The sequence below is a fragment of the Sceloporus occidentalis genome, unplaced genomic scaffold, assembly GCF_023333645.1.
Source record: "Sceloporus occidentalis isolate IW3139 unplaced genomic scaffold, rSceOcc1.0.p SCAF_1, whole genome shotgun sequence".
In the NCBI taxonomy this organism is placed as follows: Eukaryota; Metazoa; Chordata; class Lepidosauria; order Squamata; family Phrynosomatidae; genus Sceloporus; species Sceloporus occidentalis.
Window position 1 is genome coordinate 17067741 of NW_028316981.1, and position 14972 is coordinate 17082712.

At 43.2% G+C, this 14972-nt stretch overlaps 1 protein-coding gene across 1 annotated transcript; it reads left to right on the plus strand.

The window, feature by feature from the left end:
• The first annotated feature begins 1826 nt into the window (after positions 1 to 1826).
• Positions 1827 to 13664, plus strand: LOC149320974 (uncharacterized). The gene is made up of 5 exons (XM_089477131.1): positions 1827 to 1851; positions 3780 to 3899; positions 9995 to 10145; positions 11660 to 11749; positions 12192 to 13664. Exons 2-5 carry the CDS (start codon positions 3825 to 3827, stop codon positions 13628 to 13630), a joined length of 1755 nt encoding a protein of 584 aa, XP_089333257.1. The 5' UTR covers positions 1827 to 1851; positions 3780 to 3824; the 3' UTR covers positions 13631 to 13664.
• The last annotated feature ends 1308 nt before the right edge of the window (positions 13665 to 14972 follow it).

Genomic DNA, 14972 nt, shown 5'->3' on the forward strand with positions numbered 1-14972 from the left:
AGTCTCTACCAGGAGCAAAGAAGAACAACTGTATTGATAGGATTCCAACATTTATTAGCTTGCAAGGTGACATTATGAGGACTAAAAATTCATGTGTATATTGCTCAGATTCACATGACTTCATTTGGCGCATGTGTCTCCTTGGTGTTAGTTTTTATCCATCAACCATTGAGCATTCAGTATGTAGAGAGATCTTGCAGCACCTTTGAGACGAACTGAAAGAAAGAAGATAGCAGCAGGAACTTTCTTAGCCTTCAGTCCACTTGCTCAGATGCATTTAGGGTTCATTTTCTCTTAGCCCATGTTCCTCAAACATATCAAAGAGATGAATTTCAACCTGGGAAATGCAGTCTTCAGGAGTCCTGCAGCTGTAACTGTGGGACTGAACAGACAGGTCAAAATAAAGCTGCTTCGGGTCACTTGGGAGGCATGCTGTTTAAATGCTGCATGTGTCCTAAGAGGCCAGAAGCCACGCCAAAGCCATGTTCCAGTACTAAGGACTGGAGCGTGGCTTTGGCACAGCTTCTGGCCTCTTAAGCTGCAAACAGCATACTCTAAAGTGACCCGAAGCAGCTTTATTTTGGCTTGTCTGTACGGGCCCTGTATCTCTGTCAGTTTCCCTGTTCAAGGTTGTTTTCCAAGGGTCAGGACTCTATAGTACATTGCTTCGCTTTGGTCTGTTAGTAGTTTCAGGTTTGGAAGCAGAGAAAAGCAAAAATGTTTAGGGTTCTAGGGGGGGACTGACCTACTTTCTGCCAGTCTCAGAGATATCCATCTACCCACCCCCCCTCTATTTATTTATTCATTTATTTCATTTTTATGCCGCCTTTCTCCCAGAAAGGGACCTAAGATGGCTCACAAGATAAACATTAAAAAAAACTTTACAGTACAAATTTAAAAACAGTCAAAATCCTCGAATTAAAACAATATAAAATGAACATTACAAACGGTCAGGCCCCACCTGGAATATTGTGTCTGGGCACCATAATATAAAAAGGATGTTGAAAAACTGGAACGTGTCCAAAGGAGGGCAACTAAAATGGTGAAGCGTCTGGAAACCATGTCCTATGAGGAACGACTCAAGGAGCTGGGGATATTTAGCCTGGAGAAAAGAAGGTTAAGAGGTGATATGATAGCCCTGTTTAAATATTTGAAGGGATGTCATATTGAGGAGGGAGCAAGCTTGTTTTCTGCTGCTCCAGAGACTAAGACCCAGAGCAATGGATGCAAGCTCCAGGAAAAGAGTTTCCAGCTCAACATTGGGAGGAACTTCCTGAGCACACTCTTTCCTTGGAGAGTGGTGGAGTCTCCTTCCTTGGAGGTCTTTAAACAGAGGCTGGATGGCCTTCTGGATGCTTTGATCGAGAGTTCCTGCATGGCAGAATGAGGTTGGATTAGATGGCCCTAAAGCATGCTGAAAATGGAGAACGTTAGGGCAAAAAATAAAAGCTAACAACACTAATCCATGCTTCTATGGAGGAAATTTTGGAATTCCTCCTGGACAGGAGAAGGAGCTGGAAATGGAGGACATCCGGACACCTCTCTGAATAAATCTTGCCCAGAAAACCCCTTGATAGGTTAGAGCCTTAGGGTCAGAAATGACCTGAAGGCAATACAATACATAAGATAAAACTTGACAATGTGCAGCCCAAAGGAGAGAGAGAGAGAGAGATGCATGCCTTCTCTCATGGACTACAATTCCCAGCAGCGCCTGGGAAAATCCCAGCATCTGGTTGGCTGACAGGAAGGGGGGAGTAAACACCCAGCAGCTGTGTGATTGGCTCAGTGGGGAAATGGGGGGAAAGGACAAAGCTAGTGATGATGAGGACGAGGAGCCAGAAGCTGCAGGAGGTAAAGAAAGGGGAATGAATGGGCTGCAGAAGGGCACTGTTTCACTGGACTGGGAGTTTTCATTGTAATGCTTCCCAGCCAGGGCTGAAGGGTATCCTTCCTCCTTGGTTTGCTCCAGTGCCTCCATTCCACATTATATGTAGAACTGGACAAAGAAATGGCTGCCCCTTGGAGCCTACTATAGGTTTGGGAAGGAAAGAATTGCAATCTCTTAAAATGGGGGAAGGCAGGTGGGACAGTGTAGCAAAAAATGCCCAGTCTGGGGTGAAGTTGGTGGACTACAGATTCCATCATCCCTCACAAGTGGCAGGGTTGGTAAGAGTTGATGGGTGTTGCAGTACAGTGATTATTATTCAATAAGGCTAGTCTCATGGCAAGTTGTAAGACAGCAACTCCCATCATCACTCACTACTGGCAGTGGGGGTAAGAGAGGTGATAGGTGTTGCAGTACAGTGATTATTATTCAATAAGGTTAATCTCTGGGCAAGTTGCAGGACTGCTGCTCCCATCATCATTCACGACTGGTAGTGCTAGTAAGAACTGATGGATGTTGCTGTACAGTGATTATTATTCAATAATTTCAATTTCTGGGCAAGTTGCAGGACTGCAGCTCCCATCATCATTCATGACTGGCAGTGTTAGTAAGAATTGATGGGTGTTGCAGTTCAGTGATTATTATTCAATAATTTCAATTTCTGGGCAAGTTGCAGGACTGCAGCTCCCATCATCACTCACGACTGGCTGTGTTGGTAAGAGCTGATGAGTGTTGAAGTACATTAATTGTTTATTATTATTCAATGAGGTCAGTCTCTAGGCAAGTTGTAGGACTGCAGCTGTGATCATCACTCACAACTGGCTGTGTCTGTAAGAACTGATGGGCATTGCATGTGTGTTGTTTGCTTTCAAGGCGTTTCAGACTTATGGCAACACTTTTTGCCAGTGTCTCCCCCTGAGGCTGAGAAAATGTGACTTGCCCAAGGTCACACAGTGGGTTTCATGGCTGAGCTGGGAATCGAATCCTGGTCTCCGGAGTCCTGGTTGAACACAAAACCACTAGGCCATGCTGGCTCTCAGGCTATAAAGATGCCACTGCTGTAGGCTCCCAGCAGAAGGAAAAGGAGGATGCATTCCATCTGTGAAGGCACCTTTGTTTCATTTTCCTCAAGCTGAGATCAGCTGCTCCATCATCATATGAACTGCCTCCTTACTCCCATCTTCTTCCCATTTTCCAGCAGCAACAGGGTGGTCCTCCCTGAGTTGCAACTGCACAGACAGAGCATTATGCTGCCCACTTGATGTAGGATCTCACTGTGTAAGCCCATCATGCTGTTCCCACAATGACCATCCAAACTAGTAGCAGCAGTATCGGGAATATTCAGAGCTATGGAGAATTTCTATGGCTAATGGGACCAAGTGCTTGCTCAGCATGAAGCAGCTTCTTAAGACCTACCATATATACTCAACTATATTTTGACCTCATGTATAAGTCGAGGGCAGGTTTTGGGGTCAAAATTAAGGATTTTGATATGACTCATGGATAAGTTGAGGGTAAAACTTAGGGGCATGTAACAAGCGATCCAAAACGATGCCAAAGAACGTAGAAAATTGCATCAGACATAACTCACTCTAAAGGCTGGATAGATGAGAGAATAGAGAGGGGTTATTGCTTCTGGTACAGATTACATTCTTGCCTTTCACCAAGGGATGGTTCCTTTTTTTGTAAATAAGAGTTAAAGTACAGTACTTATATTGACCTGTGGGTAAGTTGACTCTGGTTTTTGGGGGCAATTTTTTGACCTAAATTTCTAGACTTATACATAAGTATATACAGTAATTGCAGAGATGATTAAGAATTTCTTTCTTTCTTTCTTTCTTTCTTTCTTTCTTTCTTTCTGAGGAAAGTAACAAACAATCTTTTCGTTTTTCAGGTTTGGGAGCAGAACGTTTTGATCTTGGCCCCCAGAGAGTAAAGAATGGCATCCAAGTTTCAACAGAGATGGACCCATCCTTCCAGAACAAGGCGAGAAACTCCAGGAGATCCAAGCCAGGTAAGAGACTGGTAGAGCCAAGCCAAGAAACTCCAGTAGAGCCAAGCCAGGACTGCATGGATAGGGAGGGAAATAGAGATTAACGCCTCGTTTACATTGCAGAAATAATCTAATTTGACACCACCTTAACTGCCCTGTCTCAGTCCTATGGAATTCTGGGAATTGTAGTTGGTTGCGGCACCAGAGCTTTGCAGAATGACATCTTGGTTGAGTTTCTACTGGGAGGGCTCATATCTTGCCCCTGTCTGCATCTGGGACTTACAAATCACGTTTTCACTCTTGTGGAGAATTGTCGCAGCAGAGAGACGCAGAGACAGGAATGGGGGTGCAAAGCTTCTTAGCTGGCCAGGTCTTGGCCAGCCCCTTTTATTCACATCAGGGTTACATTAGGTTTACAGTATCTCATCGTACATCAGAAGGCAATTTACGGAATTAGGGACCAATGTGTGTTCAGGAGAATTCTAATTAGCAAAGGGAACAGGATGTGTACACTGTCTCAGCCGAATCAACATGGGCTTATCCAATTATGGATAAAGCATTGTCAACCAGAAGGTGAGTCATGACCTCGTGGTTTGCCAGTGAGGCCATCACATCCTATTCTCGGTAGACATTGCTATCCTGGGAGGGGGTGCACCCCCTGGGCTTTCCAGGGGATGCCACATCTCCCTCTTTTTTGTTTTTTATGAGCTGGTGTACATATCCTGCGACCAGCTGCTTTTCCGTGGTTGTCATTGTCCTTTGTAAAAGCCTAGAACACAAAGCAGGAACACATTGGAGGAGACAACAAAATAGGATCATAATACAAAAATGATAATGCCATATACAAGAAGTCTTTTCAGCCAAGGAAGGTCTGGCAAATAGTAAATCAATCAGTTTCATAATTCAGAATATCCAATGTTCTGGTGGACCTGAGTCAGGTAAATCAAGTAGTTCTTCAATCAAATTATTAATGGAACAAAAGTTATCTGACAATTTGACACAACACATATCTTGACATCTTCACACAGCAAAAGTATTCAGTTGGGCTATGGAGGTATATTGTAGTCAGAGGTGAGTGTTACTGCTCTTTGAACCCTGGAAACATCCAAGATAGAAGGGTGTTGGAGAACAGAAACAAGCCTACTCAGACAGCACTGTGTGCCATCAGACACATTGGCAGGTATAGAATTATAAGCTTGACAGTTACAATTAAAAGACTATCCAGGTGGCAACAAAACATGGATATATATATAAATGAAATCTCTTTTCCCAAACATTTTGATCTCCCCTTTGATACCACTGGGCTGAAGGGGCTCCACTGGTCAAACATAATAAACCAAGTATAACAGTTAACATAGAATTATGGGTTAATACAGCACATATTTTTGATTTCTTCACATAGCAAAAGTAAATAGTCTATGGCTGCTCCATTGTCCAGAGTGGCATTTCTAAGTTCATGTTGTTCATGATTTAGCATCATGTGAAATTGTTGATTGGGTTGAAATATTAGGTTCTGCGGGTTTAAGATACTTGGCTGATGTCCATACTGTGCCTATTGGGGTTGACACTGCTGCACAACCTCTTCCCCAAATGACGGGGGTTGCTGGTCCTTTCCGCTGTCTCTGGCAACTGTCAATATCACACCAAGGGTCACAGCAGCAGGGAAAATGAAGAAAAATGTTTCTGTGTTGGAAATAAATAATCAGACAGTGCAATTAAATTATTCCAGGCAAATCAAATATAACAGATATGACCCGGTTCACAACCTTTTTGTGTTGATGGGGAGGTGCATTCCCCCTTTTTTTGTTTTTATAGAAGAAGGCTATTGGGGTCATTAAAAAGGAGAAAGAGTGGATTTTATGTCCCTTTAACTTCTGGGCATAGGCAAAATTCACTAAAGAAATTTGGGATATTTGCACCATTTTAATTGAGAAGGTGTACCACCTCTGAGATTGAAAGGAAAAGGTAAGGCATTGTGCCTTTTACTTTGATGACTGGAGAGCTCAGAAAAGACAGATGGCATTGCAAACAAACTGAACTTGCATTGTTCTCTGAGCATGTGAAGAGTATGAAGAGACAGAAGCAGAGGAAACAACACCTTAGACAAGACAAAGGGCAATAGTGAGGCTATAGTAAAGAAGGTAGGATACCAATTTTAGCAAAAATGAGGAAATCTATATTAGCAAATCCTTTTCTGCAAGCAGACCTATGGAGTACAAGATTAAACTCCAAAACAAAAAGGACGAGGCAGGGGAGAAGGAGGGGGTTCTCCCCCCCCCCCCCAGTAATCCCACTATAGCTAACCCAGATGAAGAGTAAGAGAGACAGATAGACTGTGCTGTTAAGAGAAGCTCTCTCTCTAGGAAACAATGTATAAAAGAAGGAAGCAAAACAACACAAATGGAGGAAGAGTACAAGAAATTCAGACTTATGTATTGCAAAAGTGTAGCACAAATCCAAACACATTAGCAGACAGACAAATGAACAATTTCTAGGTGCAAGAGGACTAGAATCTGTTTCTAAACATGTACCACAATTTAGGTAGATGGGATATGTAGTCCTTTAGCCATGAGAATATAAAGCAATCTAGACAAAACCTTTTTCCTACTTTAGCCAAGACAGTTTTTACAGATAGACTATGCTGACCAGAGTGAGGCTTAACAGCAAGGAAAAAGACTCTTGAGAACAGGAATTAATCCCTATCAAAAAACCAATGCAGCAAAGACCTTTGGACTAAAGGAAGGGAGCTGTCTTCAGATTTGCAAATCACAAACAGCCAAACAAACAAGCAAATTAACAGATACAAGCAACAATTAATAAGATCCACAACAACCTTTAGTTGTTGCAATTCTCCAGCCAAGCCTGGGCAAATCAAACACATAAAGGAGACAGAGCGCAAGCCAAGCTGACTACTAGAAGAATGAGACATAGTTTTCCAAGCACACTCTAAGTACTGATTTTATTCCATAAAATGGTATGTTCTCTTTGTCTGTAAGATTTGTGCGTCCAAAGAGAATTTCAATTATGCTTTATCACAACCAAAAACGCAAAATTAACACAGATTTGAGTGGGGTGGAAAACCTAGAAACTCCTGTCCCTTTACAATTTCCACAATTAAATAGGAGAGAACAAACTAAAGGCATACAGAATCCTCTGAAAACAGAATGTAGAGACAAAAAGTTGAGACAGTGTCACTCTGCCTGAGCACATGTAGAGTGCCAGCAACAGAAAATAGTGAGACATTTCTCAATCTCAATTTTGTAAAGTAGGAGCAGAAGAAGGGGGGTCCTTACTCAATTTGGAATTTCCTACTGAATGATCTTATCCACTTGCCTCATGGGCACAAAGGAAAATGCAGAAATACAAAAAACACAGACTACTGAATAAACTGGACTTACTGAGGGGAAGGAAAACTTCCTATCTTTTAAGATCCCAACACTTACAAAAGTTCTCTGCAATGTTTAAAATGCCTGTAGGGTTTTATGTTTCTCAAAGAGCAGTTTCTACGATTCCTTTCCGAGAACTACCTTCTGAGGTCTTTGTTCTGGGAGCTGAGGCTGAAACAGTGTGCCTCACCTCTTGCTCAAGGAGCTGGGTTGAAGCTGAGACAGTGTCATACATTTTCACTGTTTTTCCCAGGGAGCTGGGCTTTTGCCTCTTCCAGGAAACACATCTCCCAGTGCCACTCCAATCTGAACCACAGGAATGGGAAATATGACCTCTGAGGTTCCCTTTCTCTGGCATGTCTGGCTGGAAAGGTTTCCAAAGCTTGGGGTTTTGTGGTTGAGTCCATGCCCTGTTTTCTGGGGTTTTGACCCTCTTGGCCTCGAAGTGCTTATTTAGGGTATGGTTCTGATCTCTCTGTTTGTAGACTGTAGTCCGAACAGTAGCAGAGGTGTCTCCAAAAGAAAGTGAGACATTTTTCTTTCCATTTGGGCAAGGGGGGCTTGCTTTCCTGAGATTTACAGAGCAACTAGTAATATAGGGGCTCTTGGAATGGAGTCCCTTGGGGGTCTCTGGCAATTTCTGCTTGCTATGGTGAGGCAGGCCTTCGGGTGTTTCCATCTCTCTTTGGGGAATGAGAGAAGGCTGAGTAGGGCTTTTAGATGGATCTAAAAAGCGTTTTTTAAGGGAATTTTCCCTAGCTTTCTTCTTTAGGGCTAGGGACTTTTCTTGTCTCTGTGCTATCATCAGATGAAATTTTGAAGAGAGCTGCCTTAGGTGCTGAGAAAAGGTTTCCCAACCCGCAAATAGCTCTGACTCTTTGATTTGGCATCCCAGAGACTCCTTGCTTTTGGGATGAAGCCCTCTATATATTTCACCCATGAACTCTTTATTCATAGCTTTGGAGGGGCGAGCTATTCTTGCAAGCAACATTTTCCTAGCCATGTATGTTTCTGGACCCTCATTTGTTTTTTTCTCTTGTGCATAGTATAAATCCTCGGCCAGTTGTCCTGGCCACAATAGGCTCAAGATATGTCCCATCCAGGAGTACATATCTTGGGACAAAAGGTTTCGACACATCACTGCTGCTTCCAGGTTGTCCTTGTCCACAGAGGACATGCACAGCCTAGCCAACTGTGCCAGATGAAATCCTGCAGCATATGGATAACTATTTGCAGCCCGAATCATCCATTTTATGCTCGTTTCCTGATTTAAGGGACCTAACAAATCTGCCATTATACATGCTTCTGCGATGGAGAAATGGGTTTGTTCTTGATTTGATGTTGCTTCCCATTTTTGAACCTTGGCTGCCAAAATGGAATTTTCCTCCTTGAGGAGGTTGACTTGGGCTATCAATTCTTTAATCTCTTTCTTCATTTTATTGGGGAAAGCCCTAGCAATTTTGGGAGCTTATCTGAGTCTTATCCTCCAGTGGGAGGATGAAGGGCAGAAAAGCTGAGAAAACTTACTGTTCCTTTCCTTGGAAGAATGTCCTCCAAGTCTGTCATGAAGCTGTAAAGCCTCTTAGACGTGATTGGCTTAGAGTTTAGACCCAATTTTTAGCCAAAGTTGGTGGATACCTTAAAAGGTTTGTCAAGTGAAGAGTCTGGGTTAAAACCACTTGCTCTAAACCAAAATTGGCCAAGACCTTTAGGGATTTATTGGCATTCCCTCCACCTTTCAACTCAGGTAGAGTTTAAAGCCAGGCCACTTCTAGTGTTCTGACTTTAGGATTTGTCTTTGCTTCAGCTATTCCTGCTTCTACTGCTCCCAGCCGGGGCCTTACAGGCGACAAGGGAGGAGCAACCACTGGAACGGGGTAACCAGGTGGATCTCCTGGAGGAGCTAATGTGGCTAGAGGAGCGGGGGGCTGTGGGCAGGATTTTGGGGGCCGTGGATTGGCTTAGCCGTCCCACGGCCGTGTTTACCACCTGCCAGGCAATCAAGTGGGGTGCCGCAGCACGAGGTTCAACCTTTAGATGATTGCCTATCTTCTCCCATTCCTCCGCAGAGAGTATTCCCCTCTCTGGGTACCAGGGACACTGGCATGAGATCTCTGCGACTAAATTTTTAATGTCTCTCCGGGTGATTTGTTTATCCCCTGACAACCGCTTAACTATAACTTCCTAGCGTGAGACCTTTGCTTGGCGGTCAACGTTCCTCCCATACTCACGGGATCCTTTGAGGATGTGCGCGCAGACTATTCCAGTCGAGTGAGCTGGGCCATAGCCACCTTCTCCGTATCACGTCGGGGTCACCAGCTGTCGCGGCAGAAAGACGCAGAGACAGGAATAGGGGTGCAAAGCTTCTTAGCTGGCCAGGTCTTGGCCAGCCCCTTTTATTCACATCAGGGTTACATTAGGTTTACAGTATCTCATCGTAAATCAGAAGGCAATTTACGGAATTAGGGACCAATGTGTGTTCAGGAGAATTCTAATTAGCAAAGGGAACAGGATGTATACACTGTCTCAGCCGAATCAACATGGGCTTATCCAATTATGGATAAAGCATTGTCAACCAGAAGGTGAGTCATGACCTCGTGGTTTGCCAGCGAGGCCATCACATCCTATTCTCGGTAGACATTGCTATCCTGGGAGGGGGTGCACCCCCTGGGCTTTCCAGGGGATGCCACAGAGAATGAGATGGGCTCCCTTACACTCTTTTTTTTTCAGGGGCTGGTGATGTTTGAAGATGTGGCTGTGTATTTCACAGAGAGCCAGGGAGCTCTGCTGGGCCCAGATCAAAGGGCCTTGTACAAGGAAGTCATGATGGAGAATTATGAGAATGTGGCCTCTTTGGCTGAAGAACTTGGTTCTTCATCTGGTAAGAGTCTGGAAGTCTTGATGTCCTGCTTGATCATTGCTGTGTTTTTGAAATGATGGCACTCTTAGTTTATTAACATTTTTATTCATTCAGTTGCCATCTTTTCACCCTAACCCAAGAAATCATGGTGACCCGAATTTCTCTTCCCAACCACATCCATTTGTTCTGTCACATTGTGCATGCACAAAATGTGAATACTTTTCGCATGCATTTGTACAGCCTTGGTGGCGCAGTGGTTAAATGCCTGTACTGCAGCCACTCACTCACAAACCATAAGACTGCGAGTTCAATACTAGCAAAAGGGCTGCAGCTTGATTCAGGCTTGCATCTTTCCAAGGTCGCTAAAATTAGTACCCAGATTGTTGGGGGCACTTTGTAAACAGCTTAGGGAGTGCTTAAGTGCACTGATAAGTGGTATAGAAATGTACTTACTATAGAAATGTACTTACTATTGCTATTTGCTGTTTGCAACACCTAGAGTGCCTCCATAAGTGATGACTTCAGAATGGTTCATAGTTTAGGAGATAGATGTTAAGCTTCCTGTTCCTCCTGCCACATGTAATGCAAAAAGGGTGACAAGCAACAGACTAGGACGCTGGGAGACCAGGGTTCAAGTCTCCAAATTTCTAGTGGGCTAATTTGAAGAAAGGAAAGACCTAAAATTGAGAGAACCTTTCTTCATACATCTGCCCTTGTTGTTATGTTTCTGAGGTGAACCTATCACAGGGTTTTCTTGGCAAGTTTTGTTCAGAGGAGGTTTGTCTTTGTCTTCCTCTGAGGCTGAGAGGGTATGACTTGCCTAGGGTCACACAGTGGGTCTTCATGGCCTAGTGAAGATTTGAACCCTGATCTCCCAGTGTATGTTATTTGTGATCCTTTTTACAATGTGTGTGGAGGGAGGAACAGGATGGTTAATATCTATCTTGTTGACCATCTTGAAGTCATAATTTATGGAGCCACCCTAGGTGATGCAAAAAAATTGTATGTGCATGATGTGAAAGAATGAATGGATGAATGCTATGCTTGAGGGTATGTGTGTAAGAAAGCTGGCTATGGGGAGGAATGACTCCATGCCATTACATTTTTGCTTAATTGACTTTTGGCAGATGATTATCCACTAGTGACATGTGGCCCCCAAAGAATGTAGTCCAATGGATTGAAACATGGAGGGAACAATATAGGATGGAAATGTTTGGTGCCTCTTTCCTGCATGTTCCTTTTAATCTGAAAATCCAAACACTTCTGCCTTTGCTTTGTTTGTGAATCTAGCAGACATATCACTGACCAATATCAGTCCAGAGAACTGGTTCGAGCTCTTCCAAGATTTTAAGCAGCATCTCTCAAGAGATGCTTGTTTACCATCCTTTCCATGTTTGTCAATAATTCATGCTCCAAATTTTTTTTGGGATCTTATGTTCTTGAGATTTCTTGTGAGGATATAGCATGGCATAAATTGGATACTGTGATGCTTTGAGCACCTTTTGACCTTCCTTGTTTTCTTCTTTCCTGGGAAGGAATCACAGTTGCCAAGCCTCAACTCATCTCCCAGCTGGAACATGGGGAAGAACCATGGGTCAGAATGGAAAACTCAAATGCCCACTCAGGTGAGGGCTCTAGGTGAATGTGGATCCGTTTGTGATAAAAGGCTGGGATCCCTTCTGATACTTTGGTCCTTCCTTTCAGAGGGCAGCAAGGAAAGATGTCCTTCAGCCATCGTTTCATAAACATTTCAAAATCAAGTCCAATTGTTATCAGATATCCTGCCTTTTGGCTTTTATCACATTTTCAAAACTATTTCCTCCACTTTTTGTTTGATTGATGTTTTTATTTTTAAATGGTAAATTATGAGTTAAATCAGCACTTGCGTTGTTGGGGTGATATATGAAAACCTGAAAGGAGTGGGGGGTTTGAGATATTTCTGTATAATTTTTAACCCACTTCCACTGAGCTCATTGTTTCTGTTCTTCCTTCACCCTGCTTTTTAGGTTTCTTTCTCTCCCATTCTCCAGAATAAAATGTTATTCTTTTTGTTCTTTATCCCAGCAGGTGAGTATAGGAAAAAGCACTCACGCCTTATGAGTGGGAAGCATTTGTCTCAGAAATCAAGACTTCCTGACCATCATCAGCATGTCCACTCTAGCAAGAAGCTGCATCCTGTGAGTCATCAAAAGATCTACACAGGAGAAAAAGCCTACAAATGTTTGAAGTGTCAGAAAGGTTTTGTTTATCATTCATACCTTAGGAGGCATCAGACTATCCATGCAGGAGGAAAACCATTTAAATGCTTAGAGTGTGGGAAATGTTTTGCTCAAAAGGCGAATCTCATGATCCACCAGAAAATCCACACAGGAGAGAAACCCCACAGATGCTTGATATGTCAGCAGTGTTTTCGCCATCGTTCAAACCTTGTAAATCATCAGAGAACCCACACAGGGGAGAAGCCATATAAGTGTTTGGAGTGTGGAAGTTGTTTTTCTGTCAAGACGAGTCTCATTGTCCACCAGAGAGTCCACACAGGGGAGAAACCATACAAATGCTTGGAATGTGGAAAACGCTTTGCTCAGAAATCAAATCTGACAAGCCACCAGAAAATCCACACAACAGAGAAATTCTGTACTTGCTTGGTGTGTGGGAAATGTTTTGCTGATAACACATCTTTTGCAGAGCATCAAAGAGTCCATACAAGAGAGAGAACCCATAAATGCTTGGAGTGTGGAATGTGTTTTGCTCATAAGTTAAATCTTAAGACCCACCAGAGACTTCACGCAGGAAAGATATCTTATAGATGCTTGCACTGTCAGCAGTATTTTGCTTATAGGTCACAATTGATGATACACCAGAGAATCCACACAAAGGAACGGCCATATAAATGCCTGGAATGTGGGAAAGGTTTTTCTGTAAAATCAAGTCTCACAAGCCACCAGAGGACCCACACAGGAGAGAAACCCCATAGTTGTTTGGAATGTGGGAAGTGTTTTTCTAAAAAATCAGGTCTCATGAGACATCAGAGAACCCACACAGGGGAGAGACCTCATAGATGCTTGCAGTGTGGGAAATGTTTTACACGCAAACTGTATCTTGTCACCCACCAAAAAGTCCACACAGGAGAGAAACCCTACAAATGTTTAAAATGTCAGCAGTGTTTTGCTCTTCGTTCCAACCTTACAAGGCATCAAAGAACCCATACTGGGGAGAAACCACATAAATGCTTGGAATGTGGGAAATGTTTTTCTTCTAAATCAAATCTTGAGGACCATCAGAGAGTCCACACAGGGGAGAAACCTTACAAATGCTTGGTGTGTGGGAAGTGTTTTGCACATACGTCATCCTTTGCAAAGCATCAGAGAATTCACACAGGCGAGAAACCCCATAAATGCTTGAAATGTGGGAAGTGTTTTGCTTATACCTCATCCTTTATAAGACACCAGACAATCCATGTGGATGGGAAATCCTTTAAAGTCTTCAAACCTTTCCCCATACGGTAGGAAATGACACATACTGTAACAGCAAAAAGAGTATACAGGTAAGTTGATTCTTTTTTAAATACAGTTAGTAAATTTTTTTGTCACTATTAAAAAAATACTTAGACCTAACACAGTTTGTAGTGCCAACTAAAGTAGAATAATTGAACCAACTGCTGGTTGATAAATCAACACTATTCTAAATTACATTGATTCAATGAGTCTAGCATTTGGATTTAGGCCCATGTCACTAATGAATCCACCTAGATCAGAAAGATGTCCAGAAAGGTGAAAATGTGAGTTGAGACAGGGGGTGGTTGGACTACAAACACCAGACTGGGGAGTCACTAAAAGATTTGGCAGGAGGGATATTTAGAGAAGAACCCTCATAATTTGAGGTTTTAAACTGCATAAAACCAGTTCTATATGAGGCAAAATACTCTCCTTGTCATCCTAAGATGTCTCTGCTATTGCACCAGTGACGGATTCATGGCTCCACCACCCTGTGAGAGAGAAGGTGAGGGTTGTGTAGGTGAGGCAAGAGACCTTATTTATCCCAGAATGGGATCTAAAGCATCTTACAAAGTGAATCCGTTAAACTCATCATAAAATGTTTAAATGGCTGCTGGGTAAGTGAGAAAGGGAGGTGACACCTTTTCTCACCCACCTAGCAGCTGTGTTAGTCCCACTGGATGTGCCACCCCACTGGATGTACAGTTGCTTCTGGGGTGTCACCCAATGCAGTCCACACCCTCTGCACCCCCCTAATGATACTCCTGTATACCATGTGCCTTGTGTACCAAAGGGAGAGGAGTAGGGAGCTTTAGTCTTCTGTGATTGGCTAGCTTGTGACATAAATGGAGGTGTTTATAGCATCATTGGATTGCACCTCTGGAGGCCAGGATTCAATTCCAGCTTGAACGTGAAACCCATTGGTTGACCCACTGGGTCGCCACTCTATTCTGCTTTGGTCAGGCCCCACCTGGAAGATTGCGTCCAGTTCTGGGCACAATTAAAAAAAGATGTTGAGAAACTGGAGCATGTCCAAAGAAGGGCAACTAAAATGGTGAAGGGTTTGGAAACCATGCCCTATGAGGAATACCTTAGGGAGCTGGGTATATTTTGCCTGGAGAAGAGAAGGTTAAGAGGTGATATGTTTAAATATTTGAAGGGATGTCATATTGAGGAGGGAGCAAGCTTGTTTTCTGCTGCTCCAGCTCATAGGACCTGGAACAATGAATGCAAGCTCCAGGAAAAGAGATTCCACCTCAACGTTAGGAGGAACTTCCTGAGAGTAAGGGCTTTTCAACAGTGGAGCTCACTCCCTCAGAGAGTGGTGGAATCTCCCTCCTTGGAGGTCTTTAAA

Bases quoted from the DNA above. Each gene is read 5' to 3' on its own strand.
- LOC149320974 (XM_089477131.1), top strand. From the start codon at position 3,825: ATGGCATCCAAGTTTCAACAGAGATGGACCCATCCTTCCAGAACAAGG. The intron at 3,900-9,994 runs GTAAGAGACTGG...TTTTTTTTTCAG, and splicing joins CTCCAGGAGATCCAAGCCAG to GGGCTGGTGATGTTTGAAGA. The intron at 11,750-12,191 runs GTGAGGGCTCTA...TTATCCCAGCAG, and splicing joins AAACTCAAATGCCCACTCAG to GTGAGTATAGGAAAAAGCAC.